The sequence below is a fragment of the Lepisma saccharinum genome, chromosome 3 (assembly GCF_977018435.1).
Source record: "Lepisma saccharinum chromosome 3, izLepSacc3.1, whole genome shotgun sequence".
Taxonomy (NCBI): Eukaryota; Metazoa; Arthropoda; class Insecta; order Zygentoma; family Lepismatidae; genus Lepisma; species Lepisma saccharinum.
In genome coordinates this window covers 133,180,935-133,204,692 of record NC_139231.1, presented here as the reverse complement: position 1 = coordinate 133,204,692, position 23,758 = coordinate 133,180,935, and the positions used below count along the sequence as shown (strand labels likewise).

The window sequence follows — 23,758 nt, the reverse complement described above, 5'->3', positions numbered from 1 at the left end:
CTTTGAGGAAACATTTCCTCCTTTAGCAAGAGTTCATTTTCAAGCACCATGCGAATTCAACGTTTTGGTTGGTGGGATGCCATCTATTGTTAGATTGAGTTGTTAATGTGAAATTCAGAGGTCTCCCTGTAGGGAGCATGTTTGCACATTGTTATTAGTGGTAGCACCAGTAGTAGTTGTAGTAATAATACTAATAAGTAGAAGATTTGATTTGATATTTGTTATTTACCGTCACATTTCTGGCACTTTTGGCCAATTGCGACGATGAGGATGAGTGGTATGACATTGAGGAGGGAAAGTCACAAAGAACACCCACGCCAAGGCCGGGATTCCAACCCGAGACTGCTGCGTCTTAACGTAAAGTGTTTTGTAAAAGTTTTAGATTCTCCCATATTAGACAAAAGGATAGAAATTTATGAATATCAAAGTAACATGCATTGCCTGAATGTTTGATTTCCAAATTAATATCGCATAATTTTATTATTTCATCAGGAGGAATTTCACATTATGCGGCAACACTTGACGAGGTTTGCAACACTGCTCAAGCTAGAGTTGTCCCTACATTTTACCCCTTTTCTACTGCTAGTACGAGAAATGAAAACTCTGACGGGGAGAAAGAAGGGATCAGTGCGTCGTTGCCATGGATACGGAATTCCCTCTCGCAGCTACAATATTGTGACGGCTGACCTCACAGGGGCAGATGCCCTTAGATGACGTCACTCAGAAAGGGAACAACGTCATCACATAAGATGAATCCACCTGGGAAAGGGTGAGTCATCGTTGACGTACAGCTTCCCAAAATTTACAGTGCTTTTTTTCCTGGCTTTTTCGCTTATTTAGAGGGAGGTGAGGACAGATAATTATTGATGAATGAGGAGTAAAGAAGACAGAATCAGTCATCATTCCGTGACATTTGTTTACATCACCAGGACAGCTTAAATTCCTAACAGGTAGAAAATACCACAAATTAGACATAGTGGGAAGAGGAACAGGAAGGTTGAAGAGATGCGACATTTGTAAAATTAATGTGTATGCAAGAGATTCATAAATTACAAGTTTTAAAAAACACTATCTCTTTGTGTGTGTTGGGGGCGGGGGGTTACAAGTATTCGTCCAGGAGGGTTGGTCAAAATATTTTCAGGTAGGCTCTGGTTCTGTGGTCATGGCTTCAAAGATTTTCTCTACTCGTCATTCTCTAGTTTTTCTTTCTTTCTTCATCTCTTCTCATCTTTCTGTTTATCTTTTTCTTCATTTCTTTCCATGTTTTCAGCTTATCTTCGTTTCTCATCTCTATCTTTTTCTGCTTTCCTTAGTTTCTCATCTCCTTAAATCTTGTTTATCTTTATTCATATCTTTCCATTTTCTTCTGTTTATCTTAGTTTCTTCATCTTTTTAAATCTTCTTCTGTTTATATTCATTTCTCATCTCATCTTATCATCTTCTGTTTATATTCATTTCTCATCATTTTATCTTCTTCTGATTATATTAATTTCTCATCTCATTTTATCTTCTTCTGTTTATATTCATTTCTCATGTCTTTCAATCTTCATTTGCTTATCTTCGCTTCCCAACTTTCTATTGTCTCTCTTTACTTTCGTTTTTCATACCTTTCAAACTTCTGTGATTATCTTCGTTTTTTATGTCTTTCAAACTATTTTCTGTTCATCTTCATTTCTCAACTCCTTCAATCTTCTTCTGTTCATCTTCATTTCTCAACTTCTTCTATCTTCTCTGTTTATCTTTATATCTCATCTCTATATTCTTCTATGTATCTTTATTTCTCATCTTTATATTCTTCTGTTTATCTTTATTTCTCATCTCTATATTCTTCTGTTTATCTTTATTTCTCATCTCTATATTCTTCTGTTTATCTTTATTTCTCATATCTATATTCTTCTGTTTATCTTTATTTCTCATCTCTATATTCTTCTGTTTATCTTTATTTCTCATCTCTTTATATCTTCTCTGTTTATCTTTTTTCTAATTTCTTTCTATCTTCTCTTTCAATCTTTTATTTGTGTTCAATTTCAGCTCTTACCTCTTCTGTTCATCTTTTTATTTCTTCTCCTTGTATCTAGGGTTACCAGATCGCTATGAGGGAAATGTAGGACATTATGTTCCAAAATGTAGGACATTGAGTCAAAATGGGACACAAAACATTCACAATAAATAATACATATTTCTATAGAACACGTTAGAGAGTAATTTAAAATAGACACTTTTCAGTAAAAAAATGATTTCTTAATGAATTCTTTAATTCAAAATTTCCAAACCTGTAATTATACTAAACAATGGACCTGTTTTAACGGTACTTCTCAGAGGAGCCAATATTTCCCAAATTTCAGTCAAAATATATTTATGAGAGACTGAACAGTCAAACTCTTTGATATTATATGGACCAGTACCAAACTTCTTACAGGCTTTATGAAAAAAAAAATTCTCGTGAATCCGTTGTGCTGATGGTAATGAAAGTAGTCTCTCAACCTTTGCATTATGACCTGTAATGGCAAACAAATATTCAGCAATTACCACAGAAATGGTTCCAGAAGTTTCATCTTGGGTACTTTTTAGTTGAATAACAGGGCGTCTACCAAAATAACAATCCAAAATTCTTGAGTTTTTCAGGATTTTTTTTCATTTATTTTTCGTTTTTGTTTACCTAAGTAGGCGTCGAATAAATAAAGGTTAAGTTTGAAATTAGCAATTAAGAAAATAATATTTAATAAGAAAATCCTACCAAAAGGCTGGTTAAAATGTAAACTGCAGCAGTATAAAACAAAGAGATTTAGACCTATTTTATCTATTAATGCATGCTGGACTGCATTTTACAGACTAGCGAGGCTCTGGCGTTTGGACTCGCAGCCAGTATAATCTTATGTGGGGCTCGTGTTATCGTCCCTATATGTTTGTGATTGTCTCTTCATCCAGCTTATCTTATGGCCATTCATCCTCATCTTCGCGACTAGCCAAAGGGGCAGAAAAGTTAAGTAAAATAAACTAAATCCACTGATCAGTCATTGGGATAGCAAAAATTCTTGACCACAAGTATAATTTCTTGACTTTTTATTGACTTCTTGACCTACTTTCTTTATTTTTCTTGATTTTCACGACTAGTAGACACCCTAAATAACTTCGTTCTCTAAACCCCTGCTTTACAATCAAGATAATGAATAAGAATGGGAAAAAAACCTTGTTTCATCAGTATAAACCCCAAGGTAAGAAATTACCCTCAGACATTGAACGGTCGCATCATCAGAATGTCGCCCCAAAACTTTTGTTCATTAATTGCTTCCGTTTTTCCGTTTGTCCTCTAGCAGGACAATATTTTATTTTGTTTTTCAGCAACGACTGAATCAAAATAAATGCACTATTGAGTATGAGAGTGCAGTCCATAGACATGTAACTTGCATGATTTCTCTTTGTTAAACTGAAACACGTATTTCCCTAATTTTATTATGTGACGCTCAAAATGTAGGACATTTATGACATTTTTCAAATTCCTCCCGGACGCCGGACACAAGGCTAAAATGTAGGACATGTCCGGGAAAATCCGGACGTCTGGTAACCCTACTTGTATCTATATTTTTTCCTTGCTCTGGTTTCTATTTCTGTCAGTTTATATCAGTTTCCGTCTCTCACACTCTCTCTCTCTCTATTTTATTCCTCTTTCCGTGTGTGATTCTTGATCTACTGTAACAGATTCTAAGAATATTTCCCGGTGGGCTAGAACCCACTCTATCTGCTTTCCAATTTTCACTATCACGTGACCTCTCGCATGAATAATGAACTAAATAATCGGCAAATCAGATTCATCCCATGACCACCCAGCCAGGCAAGAGGAATGGGCAGCTCAGATGTGCAATTCCAGCACGAGCTAGTGTAAGAAAACTTTGATTCATGTTCCGAATTTTGCACGTCAGATGGCGACTCTCTCACGCGTGCCGTTGGCGAGAAAGAAGATCTGTTTCTCCGGCGTTGAACGCCTCGGATTATGCTGAAGGAAGGCAAAGAAAAATTGGAGGCGTTAGCTGAAAGGAGGAGAGGGAAAATCTATACATTCCGGCAGGAGGTTCACTGACTCCTTCCGAGCGTTCTACATCACTTCTGCCGTGAATGAGATTCACATAGAGCCCCGGTCGAGGAACGGAGTGAAACAAACGCGAAGCGAATCGCGGTTTCAAGCAAATGAAGGTCCCGTTTCTGCATCCTGAACATAGGAGAGATGACGCTTAATTTCCCAGGTGGCTTCTTGTGCAACGATGCCCTGCTGCTTCTCCCCCCCCCCCCTCCCTTAAGCAAATTACTCTCGTTTAGGATTATAAATATTGTCCCGCAGGAAAGATCGTTGTTAATTACGCTCTAAATTAGCTTCACGGGATCCCTATAGAGGACAAGCTTTCGGCTAACAATAAATGTGTTTCAGATTCTAGCTTGCTTTGTTTATATTCATTAATTCATTACGCTAATTTTCCTTCAACGTTTTGGTAGGTTGCAGACATTTTCTTGGGAAGTAGCTCCTGCACGAGTCGCTCATTTGATCTGAATGCAAATGCATCTGTTCATGCAGACAACTTCTGGTTCAGTGAGACTGAACATTCTTCTTTAGGCCCCTTCCCTTGATTATCCAGAATCCATTTCTTCCATATGACAAGTCTCTTTCGGTTGCAGATCTTCTGTTGTTCAATCACTTTTTTGCATGCCCTTTCTTCCACCATGCATTTTTGTTTGCATGCCTTTTCCCCGTCCATGCATTTTTGATTGATTGATTGGCTTTATTTTACTTCGGTTCTTGTACCACTTTTGGCTAATTTGCGAAGATGGGAATGAGTGATGATATGATGAAATTGATGAAAGGACACTCGCAAACATCCATGCCCAGGCCAGGATTCGAATCCGGGATCCCTGGCGTCGTACCGCGATCTGCCATGCATTCTTGTTTGCATGTCTTTCCTTCATCCATGCATTTTTGTGTGCATAGTTTTTCCCCTTCATGCAATTTTATGTGCATGCTTTTTCTTCCTTCACGAATTTTTGTGTGTATGCCTTTACCTCCTTCACGATTTTTTGTGCACATGCCTTTTCTTCTTCCGTGCATTTTTGTGTACATGCCTTTTCTTCTCCATACATTTTGTGTGCATGCCTTTACCTCCTTCATGCGTTATTGTGTGCATGCCTTTACCTCCTACATGCATTTTTGTGTGCATGCCTTTACCTCTTTCATGCATTTTTGTTTGCATGCCTTTTTCTCCTTCATGCATCTTTGTGTGCATGCCTTTTCCTCCCTCATGCATTTTTGTTTGCATGACTTCTCCTCCATGCACTTTTGTGTGCATGCCTTTACCTCCTTCATTCATCTTTCTGTGCATTTCTTTTCTTCATGCACTTGTGATTGCATGCCTGGCATTTTTGTGTGCATGTCTTTTCCTTCTTCGTGCACTTTGGTGTGCATGTATTTTCTTTCTCCATACAATTTGTGTGCATGCCCTTTACCTTCTTCATGCATTTTTGTGTGCATGTCTCTTAAGCATTTTTGTTTTCATGCGTATTTTGCCCAAACATTCTTTGCTTACATATATAAATTTTGCTCGTCACTTCTCCACTTCCCCTTATTACTTTCATTACTTTACTGTTATTGTTAATAATAGCTAATTGTTAAGGGTGTCAGTATATGAAACCTCATTAACATTTTCCCGTCAGAACCGTAACTGCTTTTTGGTAGGATCTGCTTGTCTCTTCACTGAAATTTCATCTTTCCTGTTGTCTTCCGCTTCCCTCATCTTTCAGTATTCCCTCAATCCTCATTCATATACTTTGCGTCTTACATCCCACGTTTCTTTCTATAGGAAAAAGTATTTTCGTATTTCCTTCAGGTCATTGAAGAAGATTCTCTTCGTATTTTGACAGTAGCTGTGCTTTATTTTGAACGTATTCTTCGGAACCAAATTTTATTGGAGTACACACTATATATATATTTAAATTAATATTTCCTAAAACTTTAAAAATGCCCCTACGGGTATAGAGGAAGAGTGAATCACCTGAAAATAATCGATTTGTCCTTACAATATAGCCGATAGCTCCTTCAAAGCTAGTGGAAAAATATGCCCTTTGTAATAGACCCTTTACACCCCACAGAGGGAACACGCGCGGCAGATGACCTCCCCGAGTTCCGTGCAGAGAAAACCAAACACCTAGTTTATTCAACAGGTTTCCACCAAGGTGGTCTTCAATGTCGTGTGCCAATCATCGGATGCACCAATAGGGAAACGCCGATCGAAGCACGCAGTCCCCCCCACCCCCAAATTGCGTACACGGGATGCATGCAACACCCCACCCTTCCCGCGGGATGGTTTAAGGTAAAGGGTAGAGAGGGAAGAAGGGTTTTCCTGCGTGATGGTCGTCTTCCCGTGACTGATGATGTGTGCCCGTCATTGATGGACCGTGACAAGCTGTAATCAACCAGCAATAGCAAATCTTATCGACTTCAGTGTTGCCAACTGGGATGAAAAGAAACCAAGCCTAGGCGTTAAGGAACATGTTGTTGCTGTTGAGAGAAACTGCTTGATCTGCGTGTTTGGAAGTAACTAGTTACACCTTTGACGAATTTTAACTGTAACTAGCTTACTTTTGAAAGTAAGTAGCTGTTACTGTGTTACTTATTTGCAATACAAGTAACGTTAACAACAGTTATTTTACGACACTAAAATTGCTAACTTGGATATCTGAAGCCTAAGGAAGAGCTAAATCTGGCAACTCTGTTTCAAACTATGTGTATTCGTTGGATGCTAAGGTGAAAGGATTTTTTGTTGTATCGCTTAAGGCAATGAGGCTAGACTTGCATGGTAGTCGAGCTAGACGGAAGTCTAATCATCTTCATCATTGGTATTTGCCTAAAGAGGTATAGCACAGATTTGGAATAAGAAGAATTCAAAAAATTACACAGAAAGGGGGACAAAGAACGCTCTCTCGTTCATTACGTGTTTGGTTTACCCCCAGGAATAAGTGAATGACTTCCGTCAAGCAACAATCACGCAACAATGCGCACTATGGTATTAAGACTGTGAAGAAAACTATAATAAATGCATGTGCGGTTACAAATAAGTTATAAATTTAGTCGTCTTAAATTAGACTTACTGATGTCCTAATTCTATTCGAATTGAAATACTTAATGATGTTCCCATTATTCCTGATAGGCAAAATACAACCACCCATAAAATAACCAAACATTACCATTTCTTGTCTTTGGACAACTTGTAAAAATATTGTTACAAACAGTTATAACGAAATACTTTATTCTATTGCAGACGCGTATCTAGAAATATATTTCGGGGGTATCAAAATAATTTTTAAATTAAAATTATTATTACAGTTAATTAAAATAGTATTAATTAAAATATTAATATTATTTATTATATTTTTATTACACGATAGGTAAAAAACTGTATAAGGATAGTGACAGAACAGCACGTATTCATTATCTAGCTTACGTGCATTTAAGGTCAGCAAATTTTTTTAAAAAAATGGCCTGGCAAGGAAATTAATGTCAAATACATAAAAAATTGGATATTTACAGAACATCAATAGAGGATGTTAAATCCAGTTGACGAAAAGTAAAGTTCCCGATTAATATTTTTATGCTTATTAAAGTAGTAGTATGCATAAATCTTCATCGATTCTATCATTCAAAGTCGTATTATCCCAATGTAATCCTTGTCTTCCAATAGGTTCAGCGGATATAAATAAACCTTCGATTAAACAAGTATATTTTCATTATTTTAGTTATTATTTCATTATTTTCATGATTTAATTTTAGTAAGGCTTTCTGGGGGGAGGGGGTGGATCCTCCTCTTTCTAAAATGCATTAATATTCACGTTTACAATTCTAGACCCTTCCGAAAAAAATATCCTGCGCACACCAGGGTCATAAGGAGCAGTATTATCAACTTGTACATTATTGGCCATCTCTTCCTGCTTCCAAATTTTCGTTTTAGATAAGCTAAGTCAAAGGGGAGGAGGGAAAACCTCCACCGCATCCCCTGTTTTAACTTCGACAATTCAGCGGTTCAGGCTTAATTTCTCGAACTCGTTAGTTGGAAATACTGCCACATTGGTAAATCACATGATCTAAAGAGCAAGGAGTTTGGCCAAATGCAATTCTCTTCAGTCGTGTATCACCTTCGAGCGTTTCGATAACAATTTTCATTGTTGAGGAAACGTAATTATACTTCATGGATAAATAGAACATGTGTCCGCCCAGACCTCGAATTAAAAAAAAAAAAAAGTTTGGTACTTTGAAGAAAATTACCCACCCCGACTCCTCCCTCGCCCTTGCATTTGCTGAACAGATAAGAACGGTTATCTGGACTCGTTTACAGCAAGTGTATTCTGAGAAACTTACACATAACATCCGAAACGCACCTTCATACTTATATCCTGCATCAAGAGTCAACCAAGGCCTCTCCAATGTTGTAGTAATATCGTCACCTTGTAATCAAGTGGTCTCTGATGATTCCAAAAGTCCTGTTGCTCCAATTGTCGGGTCATCTATGAAACAATTTGAATTTTTGTTATTTAATGTCGCTTTTCTTCCCATTTTGGCTAATCGCGACGATGAAGATGAGACAAAATTCACTAAGCGCTCACCGATGCCTAGACCGGGACTCGAACCAGGGAACTTCGGTGTAGATTACGGAAGTCGATCACTTAACGAGCTCGGCCTCGTTGCGCGCATGTTTGTTTGCACGTCAATAGTTGTCATACGTTTTCAGTCTCGGCATATTTTATTTTATATTAGTTTTGCAATAACGAGAGATTGTATTGGGTGCGTCTGCCAGTTCACTAAACTATCTGTATTTTCATTGGAGTTTTTGTATTTTTTTAAGTCCGTTTTACAAACAGACAAGCTAATCGGGACTGTGATCCGTACCACCTTATATGCATCCGCCGGGTATCCGACCCGGTACCACTTGATTACAAGGTGACGACGTTACCACTACGCTATCGGGAAGGTCCACTTTATCTGCAGCTCGAGCAATTTCTCCGATGTCAAATATTTGACAGACGGACACTACTAGGGTACCTCCCGACGGTGAAAATGTCGCGAAACCCTACTACAGAAACATGATCTTTATGATGAGTATTCAAGTGCAATGTTTAGTATGTCGCAATCTGACACCACGTGTCGCAGATTCGAATAATGGGTAAGAAATCAACACATGTTAGTCTTTAAATTTCGTCACTTCATCATCATAGTTGCGATTAACATACAGAGCAACTTAGAAACCACGAAAGTAGAACTTCCAATTTACATTTTCGACCTGTTTGTTGCCGCAAGTGCGCCCAAAATCGATAAATGCAAAACGGAAAGGAACGGGCAACTAAGAAACCACATGAAATGCGCCCGGTAATTTTTTCTCTCTCTCTTTCTTTTTTATGCCGCGAACCACAAGAAGCTCTTGAGAATATGCGGCGTCAGATTTCCTCTCGCTGCACGTAGAATTTCCCTCAAGTGCTTGTCATGGAGAAGAAAACGAGAGGGGGGGGAGGAAAGGCGAGATCGCAACGAATAAAAAAAAACAACCGTTAGCATCACTTAACATGGAGAATTCGTTCGCATTGGAAATTATGTTCTCGATGCTTGCCCGCATAGACCATTACTAACAAGGTTTGCTCTCGACGCAGACGGAATAGAGGGGGAAAAAAAAACAGATTAAAAATCAAAAGAACAGCGGAAAGAGAGCAGGATGCATTTGGTGATGAAGTTTTATGAGAAAGAGCGGAGATGCATTAAGTACTCCGAGGAAAAGGTATTTGCTTTGTGCATTGCATGCCGGGAAATAAGAGTTTCGTATTACAAGCATATAACGGAGATTTCAAACAAAAGTAATTGCGCTGGTAAACACTGAGTTTTTAAGCCTCGAAACTTCATACCTAATTGATTCAATACCATGGTAGAAGACGGTAAAAATTGCAACACACAAAAATAAAGAATAGGTAAATGGTGCATAAAGAGAGAAGAGATGAAAAGGAAAGAGAAATTAAGACAAAATCAGAGCGACAGAGCCAGAGGAAGAAACTGATAGAAGGAAGAAGAGAAATAGGGAAAAGAAAAGGGAAGTGAAGATAAAATCAGAGCGCAAGAAAGAAGAAGAGAGAGAAGAAAAGATAAACGAAGAGAAGAGCGAAAGAAAGAGGGGAACAGAAATGAAGAAAAAATCAGAACGAGAGACAGGGATAGAAACGGATAGAAGGAAGAAAAAAGAGTAAAAGAGACGAAGATAAAATCAGAGCGCAAGAAAGAAGAAGAAACAGAGAAGAGAAGATAAACGAAGAGAAGAGCGAAAGAAAGAGGGGAACAGAAATGAAGATAAAATCAGAGCGTGAGACAGGGATAGAAACGGATAGAAGGAAGAAAAAAGAGTAAAAGAGACGAAGATAAAATCAGAGCGCAAGAAAGAAGAAGAGACAGAGAGAAGAAAAGATAAACGAAGAGAAGAGCGAAAGAAAGAGGGGAACAGAAATGAAGATAAAATCAGAGAGCGAGAGACAGGGATAGAAACGGATAGAAGGAAGAAAAAAAGAGGAAAAGAGACGAAGATAAAATCAGAGCGCAAGAAGGAAGAAGAGAGAGAAAAAATAATAAATTAAGAGAAGAGTGAAAGAAAGAGGGGGAACAGAAATGAAGATAAAATCAGAGATCGAGAGATACAGGGGAAGAAAAGGATAGATGGAAGAAGAGAGCGAAAGCAAGGAAAAATGAAGATGTACTCAGAGAGCGAGGGAGACAAGAAACATCTTACGATTTTACATCCACAACTAACTTAATACTTTATTAATACTTACAGTCATGGTTTGCGTATATCTGCGAACACGAACCACACTATCCCCCTCATATCAACTCCTATCAACAAAATAATAGAAGTGATAAGCTAATGTTACTTCAATATACTAAAATCTTACTCTTGATATGTCCAAGATACATCCACCATTATGATTTTACTGTAATGCGACAGCACACTTTGGTTTGGTTTTACGAACTCAGCACTTAACCCCAAAAAATCCTCTGCTTGATTGAATGGGAAAAGCTGCGGACTGGGAACGGGAAATGGAAGAAAATCCGAAGTGAAGAGCTGCTATGTCGTCAACACCGAGCTCCACACATCTTTAAGCTGCCGGCCTAAATGACTTCCACAGCTTCTGGCGGGCGCTGATAACTTGGTAGGAAAGAAGGGGAATGGGGAGACAGAACGACACAATTTCTTGGAGCACCATCGTAAAATGTGTCCATAAATTAAAATTCCCCTCTATATTTTGAGAACGATGTAGGGTCAGCGTTCTCTCTTCATCAAGAAAGCAGGGAAGGGACCGTGACAGGCAAAAGGCATGAATCTTCAGTGAAAGTGTGTCATGAAAGAACCTTTCCATGGAACAGAATGTTAATCTAGAGTTGCTCTTCTTGCCATTTGGACTGATTGACGATTTTTTATATAAATTACAAACAAAACATTCATTTCAATTTTTTTAGCGGTAATTATTAACAAACCTAAACTCAATGTATACTGTAGAGAGTTGAATGGAATCAAATTACTTGAAAGTTACAGTGAACATAATCCGGTGTAATCACATCAACACTCGAATCTTTTTGTTGAAACTGACAGGATGAAATTAATAAAACATTAAGAATCTCTTCTGTGAAATGGACCAGGTGAAACCACTTAAACCCTAAGGATGACTTCTGTGAAATGGCGAGGTGAAACCACTTGAACCCTAAGAATGACTTTTGTGAAATGGCGAGGTGAAACCACTTCAATCCTAAGAATGACTTCTGTGAAATGGCGAGGTGAAACCACTTCAATCCTAAGAATGACTTCTGTGAAATGGACAAGGTGAAACGAAACCACTTGAACCCTAAGAATGACTTCTGTGAAATGGCCCAGATGAAACCACTTGAACTCTAAGAATGACTTCTGTGAAATGTATCAGGTGAAACAACTTGGAACCCTAAGAATGTCTTCTGTAAAATGTACCAGATGAAACCACTTGAATCCTAAGAATGACTTCTGTGAAATGGCGAGGTCAAACCACTTCAATTCTAAGAATGACTTCTGTGAAATGGCGAGGTGAAACCACTTCAATTCTAAGAATGACTTCTACGAGATGAAACAACTTGAACCCTAAGAATGTCTTCTGTACAATGGACCAGATGAAAGCACTTGAACCTTAGAGACTTCTGTGAAATGGACCAGGTGAAATCACTTGAACCCTAAGAATGACTTTTGTGAAATAGATCAGGCGAAATCATTTAAACCAAAATAACTTACTTGGTGAAATAAGCCATTAAATGCAATTAATATTAAGAATCTAACCGGTTACATGGATATCATGACATCACCTGAATTTAATATCATCTACAAATTTGATGAAATAAAAATCCTAAAGCATCTCTCTAAGAGCCAAGTGAAATAAAAAGTCACCGTAACTCTCTGAATCTGCTCTCCAAAATTAATGAAATGAAATTACGTTATCAGAACCCTTTAGCAAGGAAGAAGACTAAATTGTGTTATGGTAATTAACCAAACTTTATTACATTGTCAGATCTTGAATGGTTACTTGGGATTTTCTGTTTATGATGTGACAGTAGAGAGTTCACAATGTAAACATTTCGGCACTGAGGTTAACATTGTAAAATATGGCGCCCAGCTTGGGGCAATTCTCCTGACACATTTCGACAAGTTGGATGGAAATAAAATTATTTTATCTAAATTTCCCCTTCACGTCGAATCGAAAGAACTGTACAAACGAACTCGATAATAAAGTTCAAATCTTCTTTCCAAAACTGGTACTTGGTGTGCGGAGATAACATGCCACTGAATGTGATAACAGACAAACCATGCGTGACAACGTTAGCGACAACAACCCAAGCAAAACTTTCAAAGCCAATACCAACTTATAAGTCGATGAGCTAATTAAATTCCGTTACTATGGCAACTGATGCTTCCAGATTTGAAAAAGTTCCACGAATTTTAAACCCCTTGCTCAACATCGACACCAATTTACCTGGTGACCGCAAAATGTACACCTGTTTACGCGCCGAACTTGGTAGTGAAGCAGAACAAAGAAGGGGGAAAAAAGTGATCGCTATGAAGAACTTGATAAAAGGCAGGCGTGTGTTGATACATAACAAGGTGAAGGGTCGATTATTTCTAAAGCGCCTATTATGCGCTGAATACCATAGGTGTAGAGGAAATGGTTGTATGGAACAAGGAAAACATGGTTGGTAAACATTCACTGCGAAGCCGGAAGTTCTGAGAAAATTATGGCCTTGTTATTCACTCAGGCAACATGGCAACCGGTTAACTGAAGCGTTTTCAACTTTTATTTCAACAATTAATTGTTGTAGGACAACATACAACTCGCTCAATGGATTTAATTGAGCACACTAGCGCGCGGAGTTAGCATTTGAATACAACAAAGCATTCAGCGCGTTTACTTTCATATTTTGTTTTGAATGTGTAAATTCAATGACAGTGATTAAATATAGCTAAATGTTGCTCGCTCTTCATTGTATCAGTATATTCATAAAAACATTGTAGCTGTTGCCTTCCCACGCGCTCTATTCTGAGCTTCACAGAGTTTTTCTTTTTAAAACTTTTTGTTAATTGTGTAAATACAGTAACTAAAAACTTTGCTCTTAAATATTTGTCCATTTTTTTTAGAATCATTCTAGTGAATTCATGTTTCACGTTATTCCCAGTATAGCAAGGACATCAGGGTTGGCCCATAGCATTACAGTTCAATAGCTTTTTCTCTAATTTAATTTTTTCTATACTTATTTTTCCATCACCCCAAAGAAGGAAATTGTAGTGCTCCCAGTCCGTCCATTTTCTATCTGGAAACCCTTAGCACCATCTGTGGCGATTTGACAAAACATCAGTATATATATACAGAGTGTCCGAAAAGTCACGCAACCCGGTGTTTACGACCGTATAACGGAATAGCGAAACGGAATGAGAAGAAACGCTTTCCGCCAAGAGAATGCCCTGTATATAGGGAAAATTTAGAGAGACAAACATATGTAAGAACATGCATGTTTTAATAACAAATAAGCAAAGTGTTGCCAAAGGCGGAAAAAAAATATTTGCAAATCGTGTATATTGATGCACAGAACTCACTGAGGTAAATTATTGCAACATTTCACAATACCAACGAACAATTTGGATGGCCATCTAATGAATTTGACAGAAAAAGAACTTTGACGAAGTTTCAAAAACATTGCAGGAGGGAATAAATGGGCTGTTCCAAAAATCGATGTTTTCACAATATTACGAGGGACACTGGCAACACTGTTGGTGTCACGTGTCACTAACAGACGTGTTTCACCTCAGGCTATCACACTAAGGCACTTTTAACGACAAAGGAGGTATCTTCAAGGAACGATAACTCTGGCTGTATGCGACGGAAATTCATGGGACTTGGACAATCAGGTTCAAAATGTATTTCCCCATAACTAACTAACTCTCTAGCCTTCTTAAACCCGAAGGTTCATGGCTGCAGAAACACAGGCCTTCCATCTGTCCCTATCTTGAGCAAGATCTATATACTCTTTTCCATCCCTACCAATTTCCTTTAGGTCCATCTCAACGTTGTCCCTCCATCTTCGTCTTGGCCTTCCTACAGGTCTCTTACCATCTGGTTTCCCAACAAGAATCCTGTAAACTCCTCTTTCCTCTCTCATTCGTGCCACATGGCCTGCCCACCTAAGTCTTCTTGATTTAATTATTCTAATAATATCTGGACATGAGTACAAATTATGTAGTTCTAAATTATGTAACCTTCTCCACTCACCTGTCTCCTCATCCCTTTTAGGTCCAAAGATTTTCCTAAGGATCTTATTTTCAAATACTCTCAATTTATGTTGCTCTTTCAATGTAAGGGACCAAGTTTCACACCCATATAATACTACAGGCAAAATTACTGTTTTGTATATTTTAACTTTTAGTTTCTTAGATATTAAACGAGAAGACAAAAGTTTATGAAGAGAGAAGTAACATGCATTTCCTGAATTAAGCCTACTTTTTATTTCCTCTTTAATATAATTTTCATTTGTTAATATTACTCCTAAGTATTTGAATTTGGAAACGGGTTCAAACGAGATGTTATCAATAATTAGATTTTGATTATTACCTAACACTTGGTTTCCCCATGTTATGATGAACCTTAATGTGGCGAATTTTATGAAAAATTCTTGCGCGAAAGAAAAATACTTCCGCGCCGCAGTCTCCTAACTGTACAACGTTGCACTCCTGCCATTGGCTGATCGCCACGCACACCCTCTGCGTGGCCCCGCCCGATATCGCTTCTAAAAGCGTGCGTCGTATAGTCACACTGAAGAATACAAATATAAATTGTGAACTTACCTGCAAGATGCCGCTCCGAGTGCGATCTTGGCTGCACGAGGATCTGAAAGAGAGGAAAAGAATATTGAAATCCCAGAGTACGTGTTAAAGCGGATTTCATGCGAAGCAAATATGAGTTCATGGGTCTGACGAAGTAGCGTTGAATGGCAGCCATTACTGCTCGTGAAGCGATTGTTTCGCCATGATTCGTTCCCGCGACTGATGACATTTAAAGGATGCGACGAGGGTCGTAACTCATCTCGGGATATTCAGTTGCGTGCTGGAGAGTCTTTATGGGCCATTTCGAAGGTTTCGTCGCGTACGGCGGGAAATATATTCGGACGCCGTGCTGAGAGATTAAAAAAAAATTGGGAAATTTCCTTCCTTCATTTCTGGTGTAAGCATCTATATATCGCTGAAATGACAAATCTTGAGACTTTCGTAGCGTCAAACGCAAGAATTGTAAATAAACACTACATCACCAGAGGCACTCTATAGATTCCGAATGTTCTGGGTTTGCATCTCTACTGCATGTGTGTTCTTTTGCGTTCATAAATAATAATATCCCGTGGTGTAACGACCCTTGAGGGCCAAGGCCTACCTACCGACTGCCGGCCTCATTCCCAGCATATGTGTGAGATCATCCAACCAGTTACGGGGTGACGTGTGGTGAACACGACGAACCCCCGAGTCGTTGTTGTAGGTTTCCGTGAAAGGGTAACGCTTCTCATTCGCAGCAGATTTCCTCAGTCACCAGTCCCATACACAGGCCGAAATCATAGAAGATTGTTACGCTTTTCTCACGAGACTCCAATTAATCCGTGGCCCGTAGCTTGGTAACAAAGCCTGACGCCTTACACCACACAGCCATGGCGCGGGAACTTTTGCGTTCATCCCTTCATTAATGTCATATCTAATCATCATTCATCCACAAGATTGCAAAGAATAAAGAGGGGGGAAAGGTAAGTAACATAAAATTAAAAAATGTTGCTCTTCGAGTTTGTTGGGCGAGGAATATGAACATAATTACATGACTAACATTTGCACGTACAATACAACAAGCATATAATAATAATACAAAGTAAATCAACGGAAGGAAAAAAATGAATGAACATGGTGGTGAAAAATTTGTCTACTATTAAGGGACGTAACCAGTGAAGGAGCTCGGGGGGGCTGAAGCCTCCCCCTCAATCCAGAAATATCTGTTTTAAATAGTGTACAGTGGTAATTAATTTTTCTTCCTTAGCAGGATTAAAGATCTTGTATATTAAGTTGTGACATACTTAAAAATTCCTCAAGGTTTCTGCCCGCCAACTTTTTCACCTTTAGATAGCGGCTGCTGATAAGGAATGAGCCCACCCCACCCACGAAATAAAATTCTGGCTACGGGCCTGCTACTGTGGCATTTGCTGCTTGCTGTAATAATATTTTCTTGCACTCACTCTGTATGCATGTTTTATTCTTGTCACTTTCCATTATGTATTTGTGTATTCATATATATTTTTGCAATCTTCTACCCATTGCAAATACAAATTGGGAAAATGTGTACGGTTTAGTGGTAGCAAAGAGCTCAAAGCATTCCCGATTTAAAAGAAACTGAAACTCGCAGCGTGAAAGCTAAGGAAAAAAACATCCACTTACCCTCTTGCTCCCGACTCCGTCGTCCTGCGACTTCCCACTTTCGCCGCCAGATGGTGCTGGATTCTTCAGCAGCGGCGCGGACGACGACTTGGTTCCTAGTTCTGCCACCAGGGGGCTCGTGGGTATCTTGAGCGAGGCCGTGGTCGGGCTGGGTAGGGACGGCGCTCGCTCCTCGCTCGGCGTGGTCTCGAAGTTGCTCGAGGTGGACCCGGCAGGGCTCGACCGGAGGAGGAGCGGCTTGATCTTGGGCTTTGGCAGGGAGGACATCCGGGGACGCGTCTGGTCTCTCGGCGTGGCCTCGGGGCTCGCGGCCCGGGTTCGACGCTGCTGCTTCTTCTCGACCTCGTCAGCTCCGCTCGACGAATCCTCCTTCAGGGGGGAACCGGGACAGCCGTCGGCGTTCGTCTGGGTTTCCACGTTCTCTCTGCGAATCCAGACTTCCTGGTTCTTCCGGAAGCTTCCGGATCGCTTCCCGGAGTGCCTTCGCCGGAGCTTCTCCCATGTTTCCTTACGACGAACCTAGAATCATAAATCAAGCAAAAAAAATCTTAAACCATTCATCATTTTACATTTACATTATTAACATAAGAGGAAATAAAAATCAGGCTTAATTCAGGAAATGCGTGTTACTTTTCTCTTCATAGATATTATACGAGAAGATAAAAGTTTAAGAAATGTAATGTTAAAATATACAAAACAGTAATTTTGCCTGTATACTTATATGGATGCGAAACGTGGTCCCTTACATTGAAAGAGGAACATAAATTATAGAGTATTTGAAACTAAAATCCTTAGGAAAGTATTTGGACCTAAAAGGGATGAGACAGGTGAGTGGAGAAGGTTATATAATTTAGAACTACATAATTTGTATTCATGTCCAGATATTATTAGAATGATTAAATCAAGAAGACTTAGGTGGGCAGGCCATGTGGCACGAATGGGAGAGGAAAGAAGAGTTTACAGGATTCTTGTTGGGAAACCTGATGGTAAGAGACCTGTAGGGAGGTCAAGACGAAGATGGAGGGATAACGTTGAGATGGACGTAAAGGAAATCTGTAGGGATTGAAAAGAGTATATACTACTAAAAAATGGTACACGTAACCTAGCCTTCCTTTCCAAAAATCCAGAACTCGCCACTGACGGCTGTGGTTTTTGCTGAGTTAGGGGAGACGAAGGTTGTCAAACACTGTCACGGAGAATACAAATACAAAGCAAAATTAAGTATGAAGCGGTATTCGAAGTTCGTGGTCGCAAGTGGCAAAATGTGATCTGATCGTTATAAGCATGACTGGAGAAATGAAAGTCGAAGAACGTCAATTTCCGGTACCATCCAAGTACCGTAAAACCAGATATAAAACATAAACAAGTCCGTTATTAAAGTATTAACGGCCATTATACAGTTAGCCCTATTAATATAATTTTAATGATTCAGTTTTTAAAAATATAGTTATGGTACACAAAGTGAGTGATGATTATTTTTTATCTTCAAAGGTTCTTCGGAGGGTAGGGGTTGAGGGATCAATCTCCATACGACCCGTTAAACAAGTTACTGGCTTTAGAACAACAGCATAAATTATGCAACCAAACTACCGTTTATTTTTGCAACTGAACGTCATAAGTAGAACTCACTCATATTCGATCAGAAACACCGCCAGTCACTCATGACACACACACACGTGTACGTATGTGTGAATGGATGAATTCGGTATTATATCTAGGGTGTTCGGGAAAAGAGACAAGTCACAAACTGCGATCTTCTGTTGCTTTCATCATAGTCAAACTGATTCAAATATTATAAGTATAATTTCATATTGAGCATGTGTATCGATTCAAAACAGTCATGGTTCAACATGTATGTCATGTCTGTAATGTTTGTTATTAAAATAATAGACATAACCGTATCACGACAAAGGCGTGACTCGATCCCGGGTCCCCTGGCGTCATAGCACAACAGACTATTCACTTCGCCAAGGGGTCCGGCTGAAGCAGTTATTACAAGCTTATTACACCGGAGATCTTCAGCGGATCTTTAAAACTTTAAATAACGTAACGTCAGCCTTATGCAAAAAGGCACGGTTAACGACAGAACGGAACTCGCCCAGTTGTAATCAGAAAGTTATCGAGTGAACAGTTGTTGCCTCCAATTTATAGCCTGATTATCGATTGATACACCAACAGGCACAGCGAGGAGCGGTACGCTATCAAAGTTTCATTTCGGGGACCGTGCCTTATCATCCAAATCAGCAGAGACGATCTTGACATCTAAGATCTACAGGTAAACGAACATCCTTTTCTAATGCATCTTGACCCTGCCAGATCAGTCAATCGAAGCGTGAAATAGTGAATGTTAAAGTGTTCTCCTTATTTCTCAGGGACGAGTCCCTTTACATGTAAAAGGTAACTCTCGTATATGCGAGTTGCTTTAGGCTGGCACAGCCTAAGTTTGGTTCATAACACCCCAAGGTGGAGGTGCGGGGCATCTGCTGCGGTCCTCGCTAACCAACTCTCTAGCTCTTTTAAACCTGAAGGTTTATGGCTGCAGCAACACAAGCCTTCCATCTGTCCCTGTCCTGGGCATGATCAATCCAATCTTTTCCATCCGTACTGACTTCCTTTAGGTCTATCTCAAAGTTGTCCCTCCATCTTCGTCTTGGCCTTCCTACAGGTCTCTTACCATCACATTTCCCAAAAAGAATCCTGTAAACTCCTCTTTCCTCTCCCATTCGTGCCACATGGCCTGCCCACCTAAGTCGTCTTGATTTAATTATTGTAATAATGTCTGAACAGGAATACAAATTGTGCAGTTCTAAATTATGCTTTTAGGTCCAAATATTACTCCTAAAATTACCGAACAGCGTAGATATTAAAATGCACTCGAGAGCGCCATTTGGATATTCTGGACAATTGCTTACCTTATTCCGGGCAGGATCCGGGGATCTGGACGCCCTGTCCCTCGGGGAAGCCGTTCCGATCCCGGACTCCGGCCCAGCCTCGAGAGACTCGCTCAGCGAATCCCCGGAGCTATGGACGTCCTCCTCCGGGCCTCCGTCCTCCGAGTCCGAGAGAGGCGAGTGGGAGGACGAGCGGCGGCTGGTCTCGCCCTCGGAGCCACTCAGCACCAGGGAGCTGCACTCCGACACCCACGTGAAGCTCGAACTGGGGGAAAGGTCCATCGGCGAGGTCTGCGTCCCGACGTCCGCCATGATGTCCGGGTCTGGAGTGATTGTGTCCTGAACGCGCTTTATGAAGCTCTGGAGATCCCCTGGGCTCTGTGAACAACAATTGCAACCTTATAGCAACACTCGTGATTTTTAAAGACAATGTTCTATCTACTGCAGTGGTTCTCAGACTTTTTTCTCATTGTACCCTTTAGTCGTAACTACACGTCTAATGTACCCTCACCATAGGTTTTCTCCGAATAGGGGGGTTTGGGGTGCCCAATGGTGGGACGTTTTTTATATGTTGGTGCCGTGTATCTACAATAGGGCAAAATGACATTCGGGCTGTATGTGGAAAGACGGTAAACAAACATTAGAATCCTACGTTTATTACTTTATTTGGTTTTCCCAACTGATATGATTATTTAGAAGAATAAAAATGTGAAACACATTTATGCTAAGAAGTGTATAAATAAACTTTCATACCGGGTGGTCCAAAAGTCCCGGAACGGTCACTTATCGTGAGAAATACACATGGAATCGGAAAACGAAAAAATACTTGTTTAGTAAGTGAAAGAAAGCTATTCAATGATATCGCACTTGATTCCCCACCCCCGCCCCCTGGGGGCAACTGAAATTTTATCTGGAAACCCCCATTTTGTATTGGTTTGTATTGGTAGAATCAGAAAGAGGACTTCATTCAGAGTCCAACGAGCTATCAACCATCCTCCTAGCTCAATTAGGAACTGAGATACAGCAATTTTCAATTTTCGCAAAAAAAAAAAAAAAAAAAAAAAAAAAAAAAAAAAAAAAAGTCAAAGGGACGCTCTGATACTAATTGAGCTAGAGCGATTGCAGATTCGGAATCACTATTGAAATGTTTTCACGTGCAGATTCCGAATCTGCAATAGCTTTCACTCTAGCTCAATTAGGAGCAGAGCGTCCCTTTGAAATTTTTTTGGGTCTTATGAAATTTTCACTTTAATTGAGCTAGGAGGATGGTTGATAGCTCGTTGGACTGGGAATGAAGTCCTCTTTTCGATTCTACAATACAAAATGAGGGTTTCCATTTAAAATTTCACAGTTGCCCCCCGCCCCACCCCCAGGGGGTGGGAGTGGGGAATCAAGTGTGATATCATTGAATAGCTTTCTTTCACTTATTAAACACGTATTTTTTCGTCCCCGAGTAAAAAGTAAAGAACAAAAATAAGTTTGTCGGGCACAATTTTAGGAGTTTTTCTTATTGTAAATTCTCAGAGTTTCTAGCGAGAAGGATGTGCCTGCATAGCTTCTTGATGTCTCGTTGTGCACTTGAAACTTTCAAGAGGAGATTCGGATCCAATTCTAGTCTAATATAGATTTCGAAGGAGTATTTGATTTCAAAACATATGAAACAAAGATACGAGTGGCAGTGACAAAATCAGCCTTATTTCCCTGTCGAGTGTTAAAGCCATGAAGTCTGTAACAATGAAGTCTTCTCTACACACCTGCATCAAAAATGTGGTCGTGTGGGTATTCTCCACATTTCTCTTTCGAGCTGATCGCGAACCCCCTTCAAGTCGTTCATGTTCTCCTGGGGATAAGCGTAGTTTCAGTACCACTGATCTACTGACTACTTTTCGTTCTAACAATAGTGTCTACAAGTTGACGAAAGCAGGATTAAATGTGGAGCAGTGCCCGAAATATGTAGCAAAATATGATTCGAATCTTTAAGTTTTACTACGCCATTTTTAGTGACTGCAATTCTGATCCTTATAAACACGACCATTATTAAGAATTAACAGCCATTACATGATTACCCTATTTAATGTAACTTTATTGATTCAGATTCAAAATTTTTTTTATGGTACATATAACAATTTATAATCATTACCCATCTTTATGCATGATAAAATTTAAAAATGTATTTATTTAAGGAAATAAGCACGTATATTATCCAGTCATGGCATTCATATACAACTAAAACATTATAGAAGAAATCAATGCAATATATACAGTAAAACCTCGTTAATCCGGACTAATGGAGGTATAAGTTGACCGGTTTAACTGAAATAACCTAGAAGAACAGTAAAAAGTGCATTAAAACTCAGTTTACAGCAACAAAACACGTCTATTATGGTGTATTTAAAGGGCATAGGCCTAAATACACTATACAGTACAGCACAAAGTCTGCGAGAAACAGAATTTCACCAGTGGTTGACTGCCTTTTCTTTGGGAAGTTCTCTTGTTGGCTTCTCCCACATTTAAAACCTTGCATTCTGCTCCGAATTAACGAGGTTTTACTGTATATAATTGGAAACATTCATTAAAGAAACATACCAGTCTTAGGTTCTATTGTGTTTTAGCAGTGTCCTTTTCAACGTTAAAGTCGGGGCAAATATGTCCACGCTGTTTTCATTTTTAATAATAACGTTAAATATTTGATACATGTTCCAAATTGGCGATATTGCCAGTGCGTTGGTTCTACTGCGTTGGAGGCTGAAAAGTTGCTTCCTCTGTCGTAACTTGATCCAGGGGACGTAGAATTCCAGCAGTGACAGGACGAATAGAGAGCTTTGATGCGATTTTTGTACGATTTTGAGAAGGAAAATGAGCTGGTGCACGATTCGGCTGTTGTGATGTTAAGTTAAAATATTTGAGAAGACTCTCACGGGATTCCATTGAGGGTAAATTCCATTTCATTTGCATTTTATGAGTTTAGTTTCAATCTGTTCTGTTTTATTTATGTCTTGCTGGGTTGGAGGGTGCCACACTATACATGAGTATCCAATCTTGAATCTGACATTATTAAACATCAGACACTTTTGAACTCCTTGCACGTACGCATTATAAATCCCAGAAGAAAATGTAAGTTTATAATCAATCATTACTCCTAAATCTATAATTATTTGTACCAGTTGTAATTCTATTATTTTCACCATTCCATATTTCAGCTTATGATTTTAGCCCATAGATGTCGCCTATTCAATACAAATTATTTTATGAAGTGAATGATCTGCTTTCTCCACGATTTCACTATATATATCTGAAATAATTGGATTATTTCTGTTATTACTGTCTTTTTATGAACTAAGGATAAATTGAATGATGTGAAAAGACAAATGTGATACTTCACATTATACACAAATTGTACATTTTTACACACAATAACTTTAATGCAAGAAAATGAAATTGAATCGTATTCTCTTTTTGTTTGTCCATAATGCCTGGGTCTATTTGGGAGCAAGTCCATGGCATCATTCTCTGCTAAATTGCACTCTTTTTTCTTTTCCGGAAGGAACAAGAATCTTGTTCTACATCGAGGTGATCACCAAATCTCACCACCAGATTAAGCGAACGGATCACATCACCAATCAATTGTCCAAGGTTGAACATATTGAGATGGGTTTGTTTTGCATTTGGGAAGAAGGTGTGACAGACTAGTGGAGGGTCTTACAAAATTGAGGGGAAAAAAACCCTGTTCTGGAGTTTGATTTTCCAACTAAGCTGTGCAGTTTAATCCAAATTAAATTTATTTCACAAAACTTGAAATACCTGTCCATTATTCTCCAGCACACCAAGGACTTG

General features: G+C 39.2%; 1 protein-coding gene across 5 annotated transcripts in view; it reads right to left on the bottom strand.

Moving 5' to 3' along the window:
- Window positions 1–23,758, bottom strand: part of cv-c (RhoGTPase activating protein) — a 698,249-nt gene that overhangs the window by 361,388 nt on the left and 313,103 nt on the right. For all 5 annotated transcript variants that reach the window (XM_083119445.1, XM_083119448.1, XM_083119450.1 and 2 more), the window contains exons 4-6: window positions 19,946–20,302; window positions 17,034–17,552; window positions 15,414–15,456 (exon numbers count right to left, since the gene is read on the bottom strand). In XM_083119445.1, coding sequence (XP_082975571.1) covers window positions 15,414–15,456; window positions 17,034–17,552; window positions 19,946–20,302 — 919 coding nt within the window. The remainder of the gene's footprint in view (window positions 1–15,413; window positions 15,457–17,033; window positions 17,553–19,945; window positions 20,303–23,758) is intronic.